This window comes from Mesocricetus auratus, unplaced genomic scaffold (genome assembly GCF_017639785.1).
Source record: "Mesocricetus auratus isolate SY011 unplaced genomic scaffold, BCM_Maur_2.0 Super-Scaffold_100676, whole genome shotgun sequence".
Classification (NCBI taxonomy): domain Eukaryota; kingdom Metazoa; phylum Chordata; class Mammalia; order Rodentia; family Cricetidae; genus Mesocricetus; species Mesocricetus auratus.
In genome coordinates, this window is record NW_024429266.1 from 100783882 (window position 1) to 100804380 (window position 20499).

Sequence of the window (20499 nt, forward strand, 5' to 3'; positions counted from 1 at the left end):
TAAGTGAATACATCTCAAAATGCAAAGTAAAACAGAGGACTGGAGATTCAGTGCAGTGGTTGAGTGCTCGCTCAATAAGCAACTACCTACCACATCATGGTGCATTCCTGTAATCCCAGCATTTGGGGACTGGAGACAGATTTAAGGATTTGAGGTTATGTATCTAGACTGTAGTGAACAAACAAGCCTAGAGATATGGTTCAGTAGTGGAGTTCAGGTCCCTGAATTAGATCCTCACCTCTGGGGGCAGGGGATCCCGAAAACAAACCACGCTACATAGCTCAAGCAATGCAGTGAGACCTCAAAAATTACCATATTACATAAAGCCTGGGAGCATTTTGGTAGCAGTGCTGTTGCAGATTTAAAAGAGGAAAAAAAAAGTGGAAAAGTTGGGATTGGCTGCGTCATCCTGATTATTTTCTATACGTGAACTCCCTAGTGACTATTTTTCATGTTTAGTGTTGTATATACACACATATGTGTACAGGTGTGTGTATAAGCCAGAGGTCAACTTTGGTGTCATTTTTCTGGTCCCAGCTACCTTAGTCTTTTTGAGCAGGGTTCCATTAGCCTAAAACTTCTAATTACACTAAGCTGGCTGGTCGGCAAGCCCAAGGAGTCATTTGTGTTGTCCTCCCCAGTTCTCAGAATTGCACCACCATCCTTTTATGTGGGTCTGGAGTGATACTCGGGTCTTGATGCTTGTACAACAAGCATTTTACTAGCTGAGCTATTTCCCCAGCCTTGCTTTCAGTGGCTTTGTTGTTTTACTTATTTGAATTTTATTTTATTTGCATTTGTCTTTGTGCATTTATGTGTTTGTGTGAGTGTACCAGACATGTATAAAGGTGCCCCTGGAGACCAGAAGAGGACATTGGATCCCTTGGAGCTGGAGTTAACAGGTGGCTGTGAGCTGCCTGACCTGGATTCTCGGATCTGACTTTAGTCCTCATGACTGAACAGCAGTTTCTCTTAACTCTTGAGCCATCTGTCCAGCCCCTCCGTGGGCCTGTTTGTTTGTTTGTTAAATAAATTAGTTTATTTAATTTTGTACATGTGAGTGTTTTGCCTGAATATATGTCTGTGCACCACTATGTGTGTCAAATCCATAAAACTGGAGTTACAGATGATTGTGAGCCACACCATGGTTTCTGGGTTTGGACCCCCATCCTCGGGAAGAACAGGCAATATTCTTAATCACTGAGCCTTCTCTCAAGTCATTATAGACAGTTATTAAATTATCAGTACTTGAAATTTCACTATCATGGGAAGGCCCTGGGCCCCTACAGGGAAAATCTAATTGAATACAGCCTCTTCAGGCAGGATTGCAAAGAGTCAATCTCTGTGTTTGTGTTTTCTCCTTCCCCAAGACCAGGCTCTGTTTCTTCCTTGGAAAGTAAAGCTGAAGCTGAGTCCACAGTTTTTTTTGATTTTTGTTTTTTTCGAGACAGGGTTTCTCTGTATTGCTTTGGAGGCTGTCCTGGAACTCGCTCTGTAGACCACACTGGCCTCGAACTCACAGAGCTCCGTCTGCCTCTGCCTCCCGCGTGCTAGAATTAAAGGCGTGTGCCACCAACACCAGCTCTTTTTTTTTTTTTTAGGATTTACTTATTACATATTCAGGGTTCTGCCTACATACCAGAAGAGGGCACCAGATTGAATTGTAGATGGCTGTGGTTGCTGGGAATTGAACTCAGGACCTCTGGAAGGGCAGTCAGTGCTCTTAATCTCTGAGCCATCTCTCCAGCCCCCACAGTTTTCTTATTTGCAGCCCTTGCAGCTGAACTTATTTGGAATTCTAGCTTGGAGAAGGAAGCATGGGGTCAGGGTGGTACCCTGTAATTGAATCCACTAGGGACTAGGTTACAGCTTAGTGACTAGTGTTGGCTTAGCATGCCAGAGGTCTGGGGTCATCCCAAGGCCACACGTAAGAGCCACACTAATTTTGTACCACATTCATAAACGGTGCCTGTTCCTCCAGGTCCCTTTGGCCCTGGTGTGTGTTTGTTGACGTTTGCAGAGGGCACTTGCTGTGTTCGTGAAGTGCTGGGGATGGAAGCCTTATGCATTGTAGTCAAATGATTTATCCAACATCATCCCCAGTTCTGAGAGTCCGGATTTGCAGAAGTTTTTGGATTTGAGAGTAGATGCTTTTTAAGAACTTTGGACAGGGAATGAGATCTCCCTGTGCTGGCTTTGATGAGGGGGAAGTGAGGTATGTAGCTAAAACATCCAGCAGGGAAGCACTTGTTCAGAGTTGAGTGTTGGTTATTATTGTGGGGTTTTTCTTTGGGGGAGGGCGGGGTATCTCAGTCTACATTCCAGTGCCTTGAATCATGGTGGTCCTGCCTCAGCCTCATGAATGCTAGTACTTAGATTGTAAGTCTTCCATTGAACAACTGTATGGGAATTTGAACCCAGATTTGGAAGTGCTGTCATTGGTATTTGAGTCATGGGCTTAGTGATTCCCTTTTTTTTCCCTTGGTTTTTCGATACAGGGTTCCTTTGTGTAACAGTCCCTGCTGTCCTGGAACTCACTTTGTAGACCAGGCTGGCCTCAAACTTACTGAGATCCTCCTGCATCTGCCTTCCAAGTGCTGGGATTAAAGGTGTGCTCACCACTTCCCAGCTCTTGGTGGTTCTTAATAATTATTTCAACACTAAGTGTGAAAAGATATAGAAGATATATACATATATATCTTGTATTAGACAAGGCCTCTCTATGTAAAATAGGCATGCCTAGAACTCATAATCCTCCTGCCTCTGCTTTGCCAGAGTATAGGGTTACAGGTGTACCATGTACAGCTTCATAGTGACTACTCCAGAGTAGGTGAGTGTCCCTTATCCAAATGCTTGGAACCCAAAGTACTTTCAGATTATTATTTTTATTTTGGAATATCCCTAATGACCCAAGACTAAACAGTAAATCATTTCTGTGTCACATGCACCCTGTACACAACCTGAAAGTTTTTGTTTGTGTTTTATTTTTGAAACAGGGTCTCAGTGTGTAGACCTGGCTGGCTTGGAACTTTTATGTAGACCAGTGGCCTTGAACTAAAAAAGATCCCTATCTCTGCCTCCTGAGTGTTGAGATTACACATGTGTACCACCATACCACACCCAGCTGCCTGAAGGTAATTTTTATAAAATAATACTTGTTTACTTGCATTTGGATTGCAACTTGTCACATAAGGTCAAGTCAGGTGTAGAATATTCCTCTTGTAGCCTGAAGCTGGCAGTTAGAAAGTTTAGATTTTAATATCAGGCATGGTTGTAATCCCATCACTCTGGAAACTGAGGACAGAGAGTGATGAGTTCAAGATCAGTTCCAAGTATGTACAGAGATCTGTCTTAAAAAACAAAACAAGCAAACAAAAACCTAGGGTGCTAGAGCACCAGTTACTCTTCCAGAGGACCTGGGTTTAGTTCCTAGCACCCACATGTCAACTCACAATTGTCTGTAGCTCTGCTTCCTCGGGGTCTGATGCCATCTAGCCACCACGCTTGTCATGCTCAGGCAAAATGACCCATGCATAAAATAAATCAACTTTGAGAACAAAGACCAGAAGGTTTTAGGTTTTGAGACTGTAACATTTTAGGACAGAGCTGACTATGGTGGTCCACTCCTTTAGTACCAGCACTCATGAGGCAGAGGCAGGCTAGAGCAAGCAGGTCTGTAGAGCAAGTTCCAGGACAGCCAGGCTACAAGAGAAATCCTGACTCAGAAAAACCATAATGACAAACCAACCAACCAGATTTAAGGCTAGATATGCTCATACTACGTATAGTATACTTAATTCCATATAAACATGCCAAACACAGGTAATTATGTTTTAGTAATGAGGTCTACGTATAAAACTCAGAGATAGAATGCCCAACATGCTTAATGTCCTGGGTTTCATCCTTAACAACACACCAAGCTGATAGACATTTTTTTATTGTCGTGTTTTGTTTTGAGACAGGATCTCACCATGTAGCCCTGGCTGCCCTGGAACTCACTCTGTAGACTAGTCTGGGCTCAAACTCACACATCCACCTGCCTCTGCCTCCTGAGTGCTGAGATAAAAGGTGTGTACCACATTGCCCTGCTAATACACACTTCTATTTGTTTTTTAAGGTAGGATCTTGTGTAGTCAAGCCTGGTCTTGGACATCTAACGATCCTTACTCTTTTTTTATATTTATTTAATTTTATGTGCATTGGTCTGAGCGTGTCAGATTCCCTGGAACTGAGTTACAGACAGGTGTGAACTGCCATATGAGTACTGGGAATTGAACCCAGGTCCTCTGGAATGGCAGCCAGTGCTCTTACCCACTGAACCATCTCGTTAGCCCCGACCCTTCCTCTTAAGTTTCAGGCTAACAGATGTGTTCCCCCATTCCAGGCAGCGCACACTTCTTCATATGGGAGAAACTTAGCAGTGTAAGTCAGGTGTGGTGGCTTATGCTTGTAGTAACTAGTGCCTAGGCGACTGAAACAAGAAAAATACTGTGAATTTGACACTAGTCTGTGGTACAGAATGAGACCCTATCTCAAAAAAAATAGCCAGGTAGAGGAAGGGTTTTTGACATTAACATAATTTTTTTTTTTTTGGTTTTACGAGACAGGGTTTCCCTGTTTTGGAGGCTGTCGGTCCAGCCTGGCCTCGAACTCACAGAGATCCGCCTGCCTCTGCCTCCTGAGTGCTGGGATTAAAGGCGTGCGCCACCAACGCCCGACTCGACATTAACATAATTTTTAAACTAACCTCACTTTTGTTTGAGATGGAGGTAGCTTTTCTTACAGCGATAATGTGTTTTCCTTATGTAATAGAATGATAACTTGGGTACTCATTCACCACAGTAGACTAGTAACTTAAATGTTTACACATTTTCAGTAGTCGGTGTAGCAAGTTAAACATGACTGCCTTTCCACTGGTTGTGTTCAGAGGTTAAATTAAAGTATGGGATCTACAGGTTTTAGAGGTTTCTCATCTGAAAGAAGACCTGCCAGCTAGTCTATTAAAATGGTATGTCAGTCGCTTTCCTGTGGCTGGTTTTGGGAGAAATTAACCACTTTGTGCATATGTTTAGGTTTTGTCCAAGGATCCGAAACCACTTTGCAGTCGACATACTCTGACAGCAGCGCCCAGCCCACCTGTGATTATGGTAAGTGTGGCCTGGTAGGAGACAGCGCTCTGCCTTCTGCTTGGCTGCTTTTGGCTTTGTCGTCACCCTGTCTTGCTTAATTCAGCCAGCCCAGACTGGTAATGGAACTGAGGTCCGTTTGAATAGCTGTGCGTCTTTGGGGCAGTCTGTAAATGATAGCTGTATCACTGAGCAAGCTAGCCTGCAAAACATTGACTTGTTGGACTTTTTCACATTTTATGGAAGAAATATGGTTCTTGACCAAAGTAAACCTCCCTTGAGGATCTGGGAAGAAGAGAAAGTCTTAACAGTTTTTGACATTGGAACATATGACATTGTTGTCTACAAAGTTTTTACTAGAGAACAATACAATTGAGTTACAAAATAAATTTTGCAAAAAAAATCATAGTGCTTTGAGAAAACTTATGATTTTGTGTTCAGTACATTCAGAGGCATCTTCTGCTGAATACAACTGGAAAAGGTTGATGGGGAGAGGCCATCAGCGCTCCCCCGCCCCTCCCCCGGGGTCTTGGCAGTAGCCTGCCATGGAAGAGACTGCCGTGTGCCATTATCTAGCAGCATCTCTGAGATTACAGCTGGGTAGCTAAGCCAGTGGACACACATTGAAGGGAGTTTCCAGTTGGTAATCAACTGTGAATAAGCAGAAGTAGCCGCCCAGCCCAGTGAGTGCCACAGGTGCTGCCCTGTTGCTCAGAGCTGGGAAGGCTGGTCTCAGAAGTCAGCCCTCTTTCACCACGTGGGCCCTCCTGAGCCATCTGTGGCCTGTTTCCTCCCTGCCTTTCCCTTTCCTTGCACTTACTTATGTGTATGTGCTACCGCATGCATGTGAAGGTCAGAGGAGACAACTTCTACCTCTGTGTGGCTTCCAGAATGGAACTCAGGTCAGTCCGTTGAATTACCTTTGTATACATTGGAAATCAATTATTACTATTTCTGAAGTCTGTCTATTTATGTTAATTATTGGATGATATAAGTCTTGAAATTTATTAAGTCTTAAGTCCCATGGATTTGTCTTTTTATTTTAAGTTTTTGCCAGCTTTCTTTTTTAGATTTGTTTGTTTATGTATGTGGGTGTTTTCCCTGCATGTATGTCTGTGCACCCTGTGTGTGCAGTGCCCATGGAAGGAAGGCATTGGACCTGTAGAAATGGACAGATGGTTATGAGTTAACCATGTGGATGCTGAGAGGGCCCTGTGCAAAAGCAGCAAGTGTTCTTAAGTGCTGAGCTGTCACTTCAGCCCCTGGATTCATTCTTCCTTTTCTCTGGTTTGTTTGTTTGACACAGGGATTCCGGGGTTCTCACTGTGTAGCCTTGGCTGGCATCGAACTCACAGGGCCCGCCTGCCTCTGCCTCCTGAGTGCTGGGATTAAAGGTGTGCTCCACCTGGGGGCTGGAGAGATGGCTCAGAGGTTAAGAGCATTGACTGCTCTTCCAGAGGTCTTGAGTTCAATTCCCAGCAACCACATGGTGGCTGACAACCATCTACAATTCAATCTGGTGTATATGTAATAAATAAATAAAATCTTTAAAAAAATAAATAAAGGTGTGCTCCACCTGTCTTGTCTCTTTTTGGGCTTTTCATGACAGGGTTTCTCTGTAGCCCTTGCTGTCCTGGAACTCACTATATAGACCAGACTAGCATCAAACTCAGAGATCCACCTGCCTCTACCTCCTGAGTGCAGGAATTAAAGGTGTGCACCACTACTTCTGGTTTTTCTTACTTTAAAAAAAAAGTCTTGCTTATAATTTGCTTGCTTCTGTGCATAAAATTTTAAAATCATTGCATCATTTTTTTTTATCCAAGTAAATCCTGAAGAGATTTTTGTTTTGTTTTGACACAAAGTCTCACTCTATAACCCTGTCTGGAGTGGAACTTGCTATGTTGACCAGGCTTGCCTTAAACGCACAGATTTGCCTGCTTCTGCCTAGTAAGATTAAAGGCATTAATTTCTTTTCATTTTTAAAATTTAATTTATATGGCTGTTTTGCCTACATGTATATCTGTGCATTGCTTATGTGCCTGGTGCCCTCAGAAGCCAAGAGAAGACATTGACTCCCCTAGCACTGGAGTTACATCATAGATTCTGTGTTGATATCTACCTGTGTATTAGTTAGGGTTCTTTAAAGGATCAGGATGAATTGACTCTGTGTGTATGTGTGTGTGTGTGTGTGTGTGTGTGTGTGTGTGTGTGTGTGTGTGCGCGCGCGTGTGTGCGTGCACGCACGCGCGCACGTGCGCACACACGTATTAAAAGGGCATTTGAGCATTTATTAGAGTGGCTTATAGGCTGTGGTACAGGTAATCCAACAATGACTATTTCCTGATGGAAAGGCCAAGAATCTGGTAGTGTCCCCAAGACTGGGTGTCTCAACAACTCTCATCCAGCTGGAGTCCTGGAGGATTCCTGGGGAACTGCTGGTCTCCGGTCTGCATTGGAATCCTGAAGAAGAAGGGTCTCAAACCAGCGAAGGGGTGTCTGGGTATCAGGACAGATGAGCTCGCCAGTGAGAGTGAGGGCAAGCAGACACAAAGCAAAAGCTTCCTTCCTCCATGTCCTTGTGTTTGGCTGCCACCACAAGGTGTGGCCCAGATTCGGGGTGGGTTCTGACCTCAAATGATCCATCAGGAAAAGTCACTCACAGGCTACCCAGCCACTTGGGCTTTAGTCCAGATGATATCCGACATTATCAATCACAACCTGGTGTCATTGAGCAGGTAGATTATAATCTTTCATGTCGATCTAGTAGAACATGTTCCGTTGGTCTATTGGTGTTGCTTACTGTGGGCCTCTCTCTTTTTGAGGCAGGGTTTTGTTTGGTATCACAAGCTGGCATGGAACTTTTGCCAGTCCTCCTGACTTTGCTTTCTCAGTGCTGGGATTATAGATGTAGGGGTCCATACTCAACTTTCCTCTCTTTTAAAATTTCTTCTGTTAGCCGAGCATTGGTGGCAGAGGCAGGAGGATCTCTGTGAGTTTGAGGCCAGCCTGGTCTACAGAGCGAGTTCCAGGACAGCCTCCAAAGCCACAGAGAAACCCTGATCTTGTGAGGTTTGAGGTCAGCCTGGTCAACATGGCAGGGCAGCCAGAGCTACACAGTAAGACCCTGTCTCAAAAATAACTAACTATGCAGGATGGTGGTGGCATTTACCTTTAATCCCAGTACTGGGGAGGCAGAGGCAGGAGGATCTCTTGAGTTGGAGGCCAGCCTGTTCTACAGAGTGACTTCCAGGACAGCCAGGATTCCACAAAGAAACCCTGCCTCAAAAAACCGATACATACACACAATTTCCTTGTCAACCATGAACTCATTCCCTCTGGACAGAATCAGTAGAGATGCCTTTTCTGAAGAGATGGGTCTCATGGATGCACATTCTAGGCGTAGCTTCCTTCTGAAGGAACAGCTGCCTACCCCCGCCTCCTGAGAATCCTTCAGAGAGTTGTGATCATTCCAGGTATAGCAAGTAGCATGTAGTGAATGCTTGCCCAAAGGAACTCCTGTAGCCCATGTAGGCATTCAACTTGTGATCCTTCTAAGTAGATGGGTTTACGAACCTGTGCTTAACAGCTGATGGCAATCCTGTCACAGGGGGCCATTTGTCTATCCTTGAAACATAAAGTCGTCTATTGGCTCACTCCCTTGGTTCCTTAGTTGGTTCCAGTAGCTCCTTGATAGCTACAGCCTGGCTGACACTTAGAACCTACCTACCCCACAAACAGTCCTAGTGTGTTTGTGCTTGCCTTGTCCTGTCTCCCTGAGAGCTGGTGTCCACTGTTTCTGATGCTGTCAACCAGCCTTGTGGCCAGGCTCTTGATTTTCCTAGTGACTCTGCTGACCTTTCTTCTCTATGGAAATGGCTCCTAGATCACTGTTTCTTAGAAGGTCTTTCTCTTCCATGTGTTCTCTAAACAGCAAGCAGTATTTCTGCATGAACAGCATCTAGGAGTTCAGTTGCTCTGAGATACTTGTTGCACACACACACAGTTTAGGTTTCCCCATTCTGAGAGGATGTTTGCTTTGTGAACTCTCGTGCCACCATTTATTAAATGTAACAGTCTTCTAGAATTGCTTAGCTGGTTTCTATCATCTTTCCATTTTGTTGTGTACAGCCCAAATGCAGATGGTCTCCATTTAGTTTCCCCATGTCTCTGTCATTCTCTATGCTGTCTTCTCACTGCAGTTTGGTTTCCCGTCCAAGGATAAGTGTGTTTGTCTGTCAGTGGAACAGGGATAACTTGCACTAGGAGGTGACTGGGGCTCACCAGAAGTACTAGCAAAGTGGGCATCGGTGCTGTGTGTCTCTCTGGGGAATCCCATTGGCTCAGTTCTCATGTGGCTTTTCTACCTTTGGCCATTACTCTCCTCCATGTGATCAGATCCAGAGTACATTTAGTTTATGATTCACATTGTTCTTTCAAAGACTTTTTTTTCCCTGAGATGGGTTTCTCTGTATTGCTTTGGAGGCTGTCCTGGCACTCACTGTAGACCAGGCTAAGCTCAGATTCACAGAGATCCACCTGCCTGTGCCTCCCAAGTGCCACCACCACCCAGCTTCAAAGGCTTTTTAAAGCTAGGAGTTATGCTTCCCCCAACCCAAAGTGTTTTGTTGTCATTGTGATTTGTTTTTTGGGGGGGACATTCTCAAATCTGAAACAGAGTTCCATAACCTGGAATTTCCTGTGAAGATTATGATGGCCTTGAACTCACAGAGTTCTGCCTGCCTCTGCCCCCTGAGATTTTTTAAGTGGGGGTCTCACATAGTAAGTCCCAGGAGATCCTTCTGTCTCTGAGGTGCTAGAATTACAGATGGACATCACCATGCTTGCTTCTGGGAGCTGCTTACTGTCCTTCCCCTGATGAATTATGATGTCACTCAAGGACTTCTTGGCCCCCTGTTAAGGCAGATGTTTAGGGTTTCTGGGCTGTCTGTTCTCTGCTCCAACTGAGTGATAGGGTGTGTTACATGGCTTTTCCTGGGGCACTGGGGGTAAATGTCTATTCCTTAGGTATGGCATCAATAGCTGGCCAAAGGAAGAAAATACAGTCCAGTCTAGCTTAGTGAACCTGACTTTAATTGGGGTTATTACAGGAGCACGGGTGAGGGGTTGTTCTAGGAGCATGTACAACTTGCAGGCATCTACATCACTGAGAGTCTTTCTCAAAGCAATTATTAACTTCATATGTCCTTGGGTATGAAGGAGCCTTATGTGCTGTTCACCTCTTTCATAAGTGAACTCAGGTAGACTCGGTCCTGTTAGGACACCATGAGGGTAGTGACACCTGATCTGATTTTAAGACAGCAATGGCCATGTAATACTCAGAGGACAGAGTTCCACAGCAGGGTGATGATTTCATTGTGACTATGTACTTTTTGTACAGTATTTTATAATGTTTTTTCATTCATTAAGTCAGTCACTTGTTATTTTGTAATTCAGGATAAAATTCTATCTGTGAGTTGTATCCCTAGACCTCATTACTAAACATAATCAGCTGTGTTTGGTGTGTTTATACACAAGGCTTCTCAGGGCCTTGCACATGCTAGGCTGGCATGTGAGCTCTTTTCTTCTTCCAGTTAGTGCTTATCCAGATGGAAAGATCATCTGGAAGGAGTATAGAAGCCAAGTTTATTACCTTAGAGTATTAGAAACAGGAGGCTCCTTAAATAACATGTCCCCAGAGCCTCAGAAAGCTCAGTACCAGGGCTGTGTCTGTGTAGTATTGTTCAGTTGGAACCTTGGAAAGTTGAGTCCAGATACTAATAACAACTGTACTTTTGGATTAAACTGTATTAAGCTTAAGTTCATGTTGTACTAGAAGCTACTGTAGAAATAATTACCCCCTTTGCTTTTTGTAGGATATGGAACTTGGAACTCTGGGACAAATAGAGGCAAGTATCTGACCATACTTATGTCCTTTGAACTGAACCAGTTATGTTTCTCTAATTGCCCATGTGGTCACACAGGGTTTATGGAGGTGTCTCCGGGGCTGGCACAGGAAGTCCTTACAATGAGAAGGGCCTACCCAGCCTCAAGTGGCTATGAGTTCGTTGTTGGCAGAGTTTTCTTGTCCCACCAGCAGTTCCCAAATAATAGTTATAAATGCTTGGCCAATAGCACAGGCTTGTTACTAGCTAACTCTTACGTTTAAATGAATCCGTATTTCTTATCTATGCTTTGCCGTGTGACTCGGTACCCTTTCTCAGTATGGCATGCCCATCTTGCTTCTCTCTCCATGTCTGCTGGTGACTCCGGACTCTGCCCTTCCTTTCCCCACCTCCTCCCCTCCTGCCAGTGAACTCTTGTATTAGCTAATGAGTGTAATACATATAGTGTACAAAAGATTGTTACACCCTTCTATCGGCCAATGAGAGTGATACATGTTCACAGTGTACAAACGATTGTTACACAGCAATTCCCCTGGCTTGTTTTTTTACCAAAACCCCTTTTTCTCTTCTCTGTTTGTCTCTGTTTGCTTCCTCCTCCCTTCTCCCCCCTCCACTATCTCTGCCCCTCTGTCTTCCTAACTGCAGGCTACGAGAACTATGGCTATGGCTATGGCTATGGCCAGGATAACACCACCAACTATGGGTATGGTATGGCCACTTCACACTCTTGGGAAATGGCTAGCTCTGACACAAATGCAAACCCTAGTGCCTCGGGTAGCGCCAGTGCCGATTCCGTTCTATCCAGAATTAACCAGCGCTTAGATATGATGCCGCACTTGGAGACAGACGTGATACAAGGAGGTGTGTACGGCTCAGGTGGAGAAAGGTGAGTCGGGGTGCTGTTAGGGGCTAAGGCTCTTCAGGGTTGCCCCTTCGTCTGCTGGAATCTCTCTTGAATGCTCCTTGGTGTCTGTTTTCTCTCTCCTTGCTCTGTGCTTCCCAGATGCTGTGTTCCTAATAACCTCCCTGCTAACCCACCATGGCCAACCCCCCTGTGTGCAGGGGTACGAGCAGGCCCCAGTCACCTTGACTGTAGCCACAGAATGACTGCTCAGGAGTAGAGTAGCTAATGTTTCCTTTTATGACAGCTAGGTATTCAGTGTAGGTTTTGCATCTTGCGCAGTGCCAGAGCAGGGAAAATTGGATTTGGTGAGAAGGGTGAGATAAGCCCTTGCGGCTAACCACTGGGAGCCAGGTCATCTCCACCCAAGAGGTTAGGCAGATAAGACTACTTAATGACTACTTGCTGGTGCCTTACCGATGTGGACTTGTTGAAAGCATCCCTGGGGGAAGCTTTTGTCCTGGTTTTGTAGCTAGGGGTACTGAAGTGCAAGCAGGTCACACATTTGCCTAAATTTAACCCAGTGGTAGGACTGCGCCTTGCCCTCAGGTCTGTCCCACTGTAGAGGGTCCCCCGTGTGTGTCATTGGTTGAATTGGTTTCGGTTTTGTCTAGGAGTGCTTGTGCGTAGTAAGAAGGGCACATATTTTCTAGCATAGGATGAAGGGAAATTGGATGGCTTTAAATCATAGGTTGGGAGACCAGACAGTGAGGGGGGAAGGGCTGGGCTGGTCACTGGGAGGGCCAAATAAAGTCCCAGAGCTCCTGGGGAAGAGCAAGAGACTTGGCTTACATAGTTCACACTGCAGCTTGCCTGGTGCCTGGGATAAATGGCAGGGGCCTTATCTTTTGCACTTGTGAGACTTGAAAAAAAAGTACAGAGAGAGCCCCTTACCTGTGAGGTGTGGGGGAAGTGAGCCTAAGCATAGGCTATATATAGCTGAGGGCAAACCATCTCTGTCCTAGGCAGGTAGTCCAGCCTCCTTACCAGGTGCTGTGTTGAGTATTTTGTTTGCCTGTTTTCTGTGCTGGGGCTAGACGCCCCCCCCCCCAGTCTTGAAGCTGGGCAAGTGCTCTACAGCTGAAGTACAGATTCAGCCATTTCTGACCCCTTGGTAAGCTCATACTATCTCTTGAGAAATGTTCCACATTCCATGTCATTTGCTCTGGGTAGAAGAGGTTTTCAGGATTTAAGAGTACCCCCAACTGTCAAGATGAAACTAGCCCAGTGTTCTCACAGGTATTGAAAAAGCATTCCCTGTGCTGCTCTGCTCACGAGGAGAAGCTTTGGCCATTGTAATTACCACAGACTAAACACTCTGGAGAGGCTGTGGAGGATAAGAGCTGTTCATCCATCTGTCACTCCTTAGCGTCCCCAAGCAGGTTCCTGGGGAAGAGCTCTTGCTCTTCTGATGTTCTTCTATCTGGCCTTTCTGAACAACAACAAGCCTGTCTTACAGGGTTTTCTGTTCCAGGGCTAAGACTGGGAGTGACTGAGCAGGACAGGGCAGGAGCAATAGGCTAGGTCAGTTGGAGTCGAGGAACGCCAAGGGGCTCTCCCTGATGCCTGTCATGTGTCTCCACAGATATGACTCCTATGAGGCCTGTGACTCAAGGGCCATCCTGAGTGAACGAGACCTCTACAGGTCGGGCTATGACTATGGCGAGCTTGATCCTGAGATGGAAATGGCCTATGAGGGCCAATATGATGCCTACCGTGACCAGTTTCGAATGCGTGGAGGAGATACATTTGGTCCAAGGGCTCAGGGCTGGGCCCGGGATGCCCGGAGTGGACGGCCAATGGCCTCGGGCTATGGGCGCATGTGGGAAGACCCCATGGGGGCCCGGGGCCAGTGCATGCCTGGTGCCTCCCGGCTGCCCTCCCTCTTCTCCCAGAACATCATCCCCGAGTATGGCATGTTCCAGGGCATGCGTGGTGGGGGTGCCTTCTCTGGTGGCTCCCGATTTGGCTTCGGATTTGGCAATGGCATGAAGCAGATGAGGCGGACCTGGAAGACCTGGACCACAGCTGACTTCCGGGTGAGTAAGCTGGCGCACCTCTCCTGACTCTTGCTGGGGCGCAGCTACCACCTCTAATTTGGCTCCTTCTTTGTGACCCAGACCAAAAAGAAGAAGAGAAAGCAGGGTGGCAGTCCTGATGAGCCAGACAGCAAAGCTACCAGAACAGACTGCTCAGACAACAGTGACTCAGACAATGGTAAATTGGGCAGCCTGGGGTCTTGCTCCCTGTCCCCTGCCCCCGGGGGGCCCCTGGGCTGAGCTTGACTCTTCTCCCCTTGCAGATGAAGGCACTGAGGGGGAAACCGCAGAGGGTACTGAAAGTGCTGAGGCTCTGGAGAAAGGCTCCCGAGCAGTAAGTCTGGACCCCAGGCTCTCGCTCTCTGCAGGTGGGGTCTAGGAAGACGGAGCTGGCTTGAAGAAGCACAGGCTTTGCTACAGGGGTCACAGACAGTGTGGTGTCACCTGTATGCCAGGGTGGTGAGTGGCCAGCACGAGGAGACTGTATGTGGGGACACTACAGAGCATTTCACTACAATGTGTTTCTTTGGGGGAGGTGGGGATCTTCAGGCCTCTGGGCAGCAGGTGATAGGAAGGAGTGATGCTCTCCGTCCTGACCCTTGACCCCTTAGAGCCAATATAGGTGACTACCCTTTTAAAATTGTGTGTTAGGAAGGAGAGGACGAGGAGGGAAAAGAGGATGGGAGAGAAGAAGGCAAAGAAGATTCGGAGAAAGGTGAGTTTTCCAGAGGTGCCTAGGTATGGGGGGCTCTTCCAGGTGCTTGTAGTGGGAGGGATCTAGCTGAGGGCAGGGTTGTGGCAGGAACATGGCCGGCTGGGGACCTTCCTTGGGGACTGGGTATGTGGAGCAAGGGTCTCTTCTCACTTTGTGCCCTCCCAGGCTTCCTGTTTTTCCTAAGCGGAGGTTATGGATGGTGTGGCCCCAGCCTAGCACTCTGATTTTGCCTTCAGGTGGGGGCAGCAGTCAAAAGTGTGGGGAGCCCTCCAGGCACATCCCCTCCCCTTGGTCCTTAAGTAACACACAGTTCCAAGTCCTCAGTGGCTGGTGTCCGAGCTGGGACCCTTGGTGCAGTTTTTACGGCTCTGGTTTGCGTGTCCTCTCCCTTAGCGCCTCTCCAGCCCTTGTTGGGAGTCCGTGTCCCCCCACCTGAGTGATGAGCGCCAGCAGGTACCTAACAGTAAATCCAGCCTCAGCCCACTGTTGCCGCGGTGCCCGGTGGGGGGTGGGCAGGGCCATGTGAACGGCCTCCCTGCATCCCGCCACCCAGTCCCTCTGAACACACCTGTGTTCCCACCAAGACAGCCTGTCTTTGCCTTCCAGCTTCTCTGCACCCACTCTGTAGAGAGTGTGGGTGTTCCGGAAAATAGAGGGGTCAGCACATGGTCCCCTCTCCTGGTGCCTAAGCCAAATCTACTTCCTGCTCAGCCCAGGGCACGCAGCCCTGCTCATGGCCTGGGGCTTTATGTATACAGCTGCTCTCAGATGGACCCTCTTGCGTGGACAGCGGGTGATTCAGCCACAGGCCACAGGGTCTAACCTGTAAGAGTCCTGCTGCTAACTCTGTCTTTCTGTTACACAGGGCCCCTGACCGCCCAGGATGAGAGCAACCAGGCCAAGCGCAAGTTGCAGGCAAGCAAGAAGAGCCAAGACAAGCAGAAAAAGCGACAGCGAGATCGTATGGTAGAAAGGTAACTGTCTTCCCTCCATCCCTCTGCCTCTGCCTCACTCTGGGGCTGCCACCAGGAGAGCAGGGCCATAGCTCTGCCACCTCGCCGCCCTCTGGCCTCCCTTGGGAGTCGCCATCTGCTCTGCTGTGCATGGACCCTGCTTCCTGCCAGGCCCAGCTCCCAAGTCCTGACTCGTCCCCTGCCCCTCTGTGGCCACCTGGCGACCGCTGCCATCTGTGGCCTGAGACCTGGCACTGCTCAGCACCATTACCCAGAAGTTCCAGCGCTAGGTCACTCAGCGCCAAGCCCTGAGGTGCGCAGGGGGCCGATGCCCCTGAGGGAGGGGGCCAGCTCATCAGAGACTCAAGGTCCAAGGCGCCAGTGCCACCCCAGCTAGCTGCCAAGAGGCCACCGCCGTGCCCAGGAGAGATGACAGCACCTGTGGGCTATGGCAGCCTCGGGGTCAGCTGTTGGCCCTGCCCTCCGGCCCTCTCAGGCCGGGCCTGTCTGTGTGGCTGAGCCCTTCACGCCCCTTGGTCGGGTCTGTCTGCCCTCAGGGCTCCCGCACTGGCGCTTGCCTCCTCCGCCTCAGACTCTTGCTCTTGCTGGACCTTCCACTCAGCCTCGCCGGCGCCCGGCCCCTGGGCTCTTCAGACAAAGCTGACCCCGTGGCCCAGATAAGGACGTCCGGCAGAGGTAGGGACCCGCCCCGAGGCCTCGGTGGCGGCTGGCCTCCTCCGCCCCTTGCCACGGTGGCCTGTTGCAGCCCAGGCCCCAGACCCCAGGCTTCTGCTGTGGACTCGAGGCCCAGACAGAGCACCTCGCCCAGTGATTCCAGGCTGCTCTCTGGCAGGCCAGGCAGGCACCCTCCTTCCAGCTCAGACTGGTCTCTTCTTGGAAGAGGAAGATGAGGCAGCAGGTGCCCAGGCCTGCTGCCTCCCATCCCTCCTGACACCACCCCCAGGCATTCTGAGCAGAGGATGGGCTGGGCCTCTGAGACCCCCACCCCAGAAGGAAGATGCAGCACCTTTTCAGGCACTGCCTCGGGACTGCGTACTCCACTCTGCACCTCAGGGCCTCCTGGCTCTCGTCAGGGCATCCTTCCTTCTGGTCCCCAGCTGGGCCAGTTGCACAAGCTCCTGGCCAGCCTTGGTAGAGAGGCCCTCCGACAACCTTCCAGCGACTCTTGGCCTGTTGCAGCAGCAGCTGCCTTGGGGCTCGGCCTCCTGCCTTTGGGAAGGAAGAGTTCTTCCCCTAACCCCTACGTTGCTGTAACTGCAGCCTGCAGACTATCCCTTCTGCTCCCGACCCTATCAGTCCAGCCTACCCCTCTGCTGGGACTACACTTCAGGTTGAGGCCTGTTTCCAGGCCTGCAGCTGGGTTGGGTGAAGTAGCAGTGCCTTTCCCTGGGACCCTTACATCCTCAGCTGCTTGTTTCCCTCCTGTGGCAGGATCCAGTTTGTGTGTTCTCTCTGCAAATACCGGACCTTCTACGAGGATGAAATGGGTAGCCACCTTGACAGCAAGTTCCACAAGGAGCACTTCAAATACGTAGGCACCAAGCTTCCCAAGCAGACTGCTGACTTCCTGCAGGTCAGTCTCTGAGCAGCACTCCCGCTGCTGACTCTCCAGTGTCTGGGACCACTGGGCAGCTGACATAAACATCTGTTCTCTGATAGGAATATGTCACCAACAAGACCAAGAAGACAGAGGAGCTACGGAAAACTGTAGAGGACCTCGATGGTCTGATCCAGCAGATCTACAGAGACCAAGATCTGACCCAAGGTGAGGAAGTTCCGTCCCTCCAGGATGGCCGCCACCAGGTGGGCCCCAGCCTGCCCTCCTCTGCTTCTCAGTGCAGTGACATGGTGTCCTCTGCTCTGCTCACTGAGGCTCAGGCTCGTATACAAGTGTCAGGGAAAGCTAGGGAGATTGTCATAGGTCTTTGGCACTTGAGACCAGTGCCGAGTGCTTTCTTCTGCCCTACAGAAATTGCTATGGAGCATTTTGTAAAGAAGGTGGAGGCAGCCCATTGTGCAGCCTGCGACCTCTTCATCCCCATGCAGTTTGGAATCATCCAAAAGCATCTCAAGACCATGGATCACAACCGGAACCGCAGGGTGAGTTGGGGCTCAGGTGTTCTCTTCTGGGGTTGTGGCCTCGGCTTGCCCACAAGGGATTGTGAGGGAGGCAGGGGCAAGAAGGAAGGCCAAGGAGATACACGCAGACTGTAGAACAGGGGTGATGTTAAGCTGAGCTTTTAAGGAGTACTTTGGGATATGAATCCTTCATATGCACAAGGATCAACAGGTAAATTAGTTTCAGAAAACAGAAGCCAACAAACAGTACTGATGTGGCTAAAAGAGAGAAGAGAATTAACTTCAGAGGCTTCCTTCGATCATTGGCAATGTTCAGGTAGTCGAGTAAAAGTATTAGAGTTAATGATAAACTGGAGATATCTGTCATGAAGGGTACAGGGAGATGGTCTGGGGCCATGTGGATAAGAGTAACTTTGGGAGGAAGAAGGGAAACGCTGAAAAAATACAGGAACAGGACATTGGCCTGCAGGAGGGACTAGGAGCTTTGGATGATTCCCATTCCTAGGAACTGAGTAGACTGTGCTGCTGTTATGATTGTGGACAGAAGACGTGTATGAGGTGTGCTGCAGGGAGAGGCACCCTCGGTGAGAAAATTAGTGCATTGTACTCATTTTCCAGTGTGTTCCTGGCGTTTCTGAGGCAAAATTGTTTGTTTGTTTTAAGCTTACCATTACATCACTTTCCCCTTTCTTTCTTTCCCTACAAATCCTCCATGTACCTCCCTTACTTTGCTCTCTTTCAAATTCATGGCATCTTACAATTTTTGTATTATTTATTTGGTTTTTCGAGGCAGGGTTTCTCTGTGTAACAGCCCTGGCTATCCTGGAACTCACTCTGTAGACCAGGCTAGCCTCAAACTCACAGAGATCCTCCTTCTTCTGCTTCCTGAGTGCTGGGATTAAAGGCATGTGCCACCACCACCCGGCTCATGGCCTCTTATTTATTTATTTTTGGTTTTTTGAGACAGGGTTTCTCTGTATTGTTTTGGAGCCTGTCCTGGAACTCGCTCTGGAGACCAGGCTTGGCCTCGAACTCACAGAGATCCGCCTGCCTCTGCCTCCCAAGTGTTGGGATTAAAGGTTTGCGCCACCAATGCCCGGCTCATGGCCTCTTTAATTGTTGTTACATATGAGAATTTGTGTATGTATGTGTGTGTCTGCATAATGTTATTTGTATATTTATGTATTCAAGGCTGATCTAAAATTGGATGACCAAGTGCTGCACTCTTCCCTGGGAAGACATTTCTCCCACTCAGCATTTTTTAGTTGCCTGTAGTTCTTTGTCTAGGTTGAGGCCTTTTTAGCATGTCTACTGGTTTCATCCTGTCCTTTTCAAGTTATGTTTAGACAGCCATGATGTGAGACTTCATGAATGTAGCTTCTGATATTTCTAGAAGACACAATCTCAGCAAACTGTTCTTTGGCTCTTACAATCTTTTCATCCCTTCTTCCTCAATGATTCCTGAGCCGTAGACACAAGAGATATGTTGTAAATGTGTCCATTGGGACTGGGCTCCACAATTCTGCATTTGACTTGGTTGTGGTTTTCTGTAATGGTCCCTGACTTTACAAAGAGAAGTGTCCTCGATGGGGAGTGAAGACTGCACTTACCTGTGGGGATAAGGACAAGTATTTAGAATGTAGCTCAGGGTTGTGCTGCTTTAGTAAAGGGGTGATTATAGGGTTTCCTCCAAGATCCATTACTTCACTAGCCCTAGATAGTTAGGTTTCCAGGACCTCTTGAACAGGCCAGTTAGGGAGAGGAGGTTGTGGAAGATAGAGAATGTATGAAATTAAAAGTAGCAATAGCTAAGAAAATATAAAGTCAGAATTGACATAGAGATTTTACCTTTGATGAAATTATAGGTGAGGCAATTTTAGACTAGTTAGATATAGATGGTGGCTCACACCTGTAATCCCAGCACATGGGAAGCTGACACACAAGGGTTGTTATTATCTCCAGGCTTGTCTGGGCTACAAGGTAAAACTTGATTTAAGAAAGAAAAGGAGCCGGGCCGTGGTGGAACACGCCTTTAATCCCAGCACTCGGGAGGCAGAGGCAGGCGGATCTCTTGTGAGTTCGAGGCCAGGCTGGACCAACAGCCTCCAAAACAATACAGAGAAACCCTGTCTCGTAAAACCAAAAAAAAAAAAAAAAAAAAAAATGAAAGAAAAGGAAAAAAGAAAACAAAAGTATGTTTCAGACTAGAGGACAACTGGAAAACTTCCATGTACTAATATTTTGGTAACTGATTACTAAATTGTAATTGATGTTCATCGACAACAATAATAATAACAGCATCATAATCTGTACAGTTTAGCCTAACTGGTGACACACGCCTTTAATCTCAGCACTTGGGAGGCTGAGGCAGGTGGATTTCTGTGAGTTTGAGGCCAGCCTGGGCTGCATGATGAGACCTTGGCACAACAACAACAAAAGTAGAGTTTATCTGGGTTGGTGATAACACAGCTCTAATCCTAGCACTGGAGAGACTGAAGGAGTGCAGGTTAAGTTCAGCCTGACCGACATTAGACAGGTTATAAAGAAAAAGGAGAAGAAAGGGAGAGGATGGACTGGGAAGGCAAGGGTAGCAGTGGGTGTGCCAGGGTGCAGACTTATGTTCAGATTGCCGCTGTAGACATTTCTGTTTGTTCGTGTTTCTCTGTGTAGTCCTGGCTATCCTGGAACTCTCTCTGCAGACCAGACTGGCCTTGAACTCACAGAAATCCACCTGCATCTGCCTCTTGAGTGCTGAGATT

The 20499-nt window shown here is 47.9% G+C and overlaps 1 protein-coding gene across 3 annotated transcripts in view; it reads left to right on the forward strand.

Moving 5' to 3' along the window:
- Akap8l (A-kinase anchoring protein 8 like) overlaps positions 1-20499 on the forward strand; it is a 31900-nt gene that overhangs the window by 3403 nt on the left and 7998 nt on the right. For 2 of the 3 annotated variants that reach the window (XR_005873808.1, XM_005083376.4), the window contains exons 2-12: positions 5073-5147; positions 11003-11035; positions 11678-11918; positions 13519-13972; positions 14054-14150; positions 14236-14306; positions 14624-14687; positions 15553-15661; positions 17093-17234; positions 17321-17426; positions 17631-17761. Coding sequence is in view for 2 of the 3 variants with exons in the window: in XM_005083376.4 (XP_005083433.1) it covers positions 5073-5147; positions 11003-11035; positions 11678-11918; positions 13519-13972; positions 14054-14150; positions 14236-14306; positions 14624-14687; positions 15553-15661; positions 17093-17234; positions 17321-17426; positions 17631-17761 (1523 nt within the window). In the remaining variant the exon portion in view is untranslated. The remainder of the gene's footprint in view (positions 1-5072; positions 5148-11002; positions 11036-11677; positions 11919-13518; positions 13973-14053; positions 14151-14235; positions 14307-14623; positions 14688-15552; positions 15662-17092; positions 17235-17320; positions 17427-17630; positions 17762-20499) is intronic. The other variant, XM_005083377.4, reaches the window with a different exon arrangement.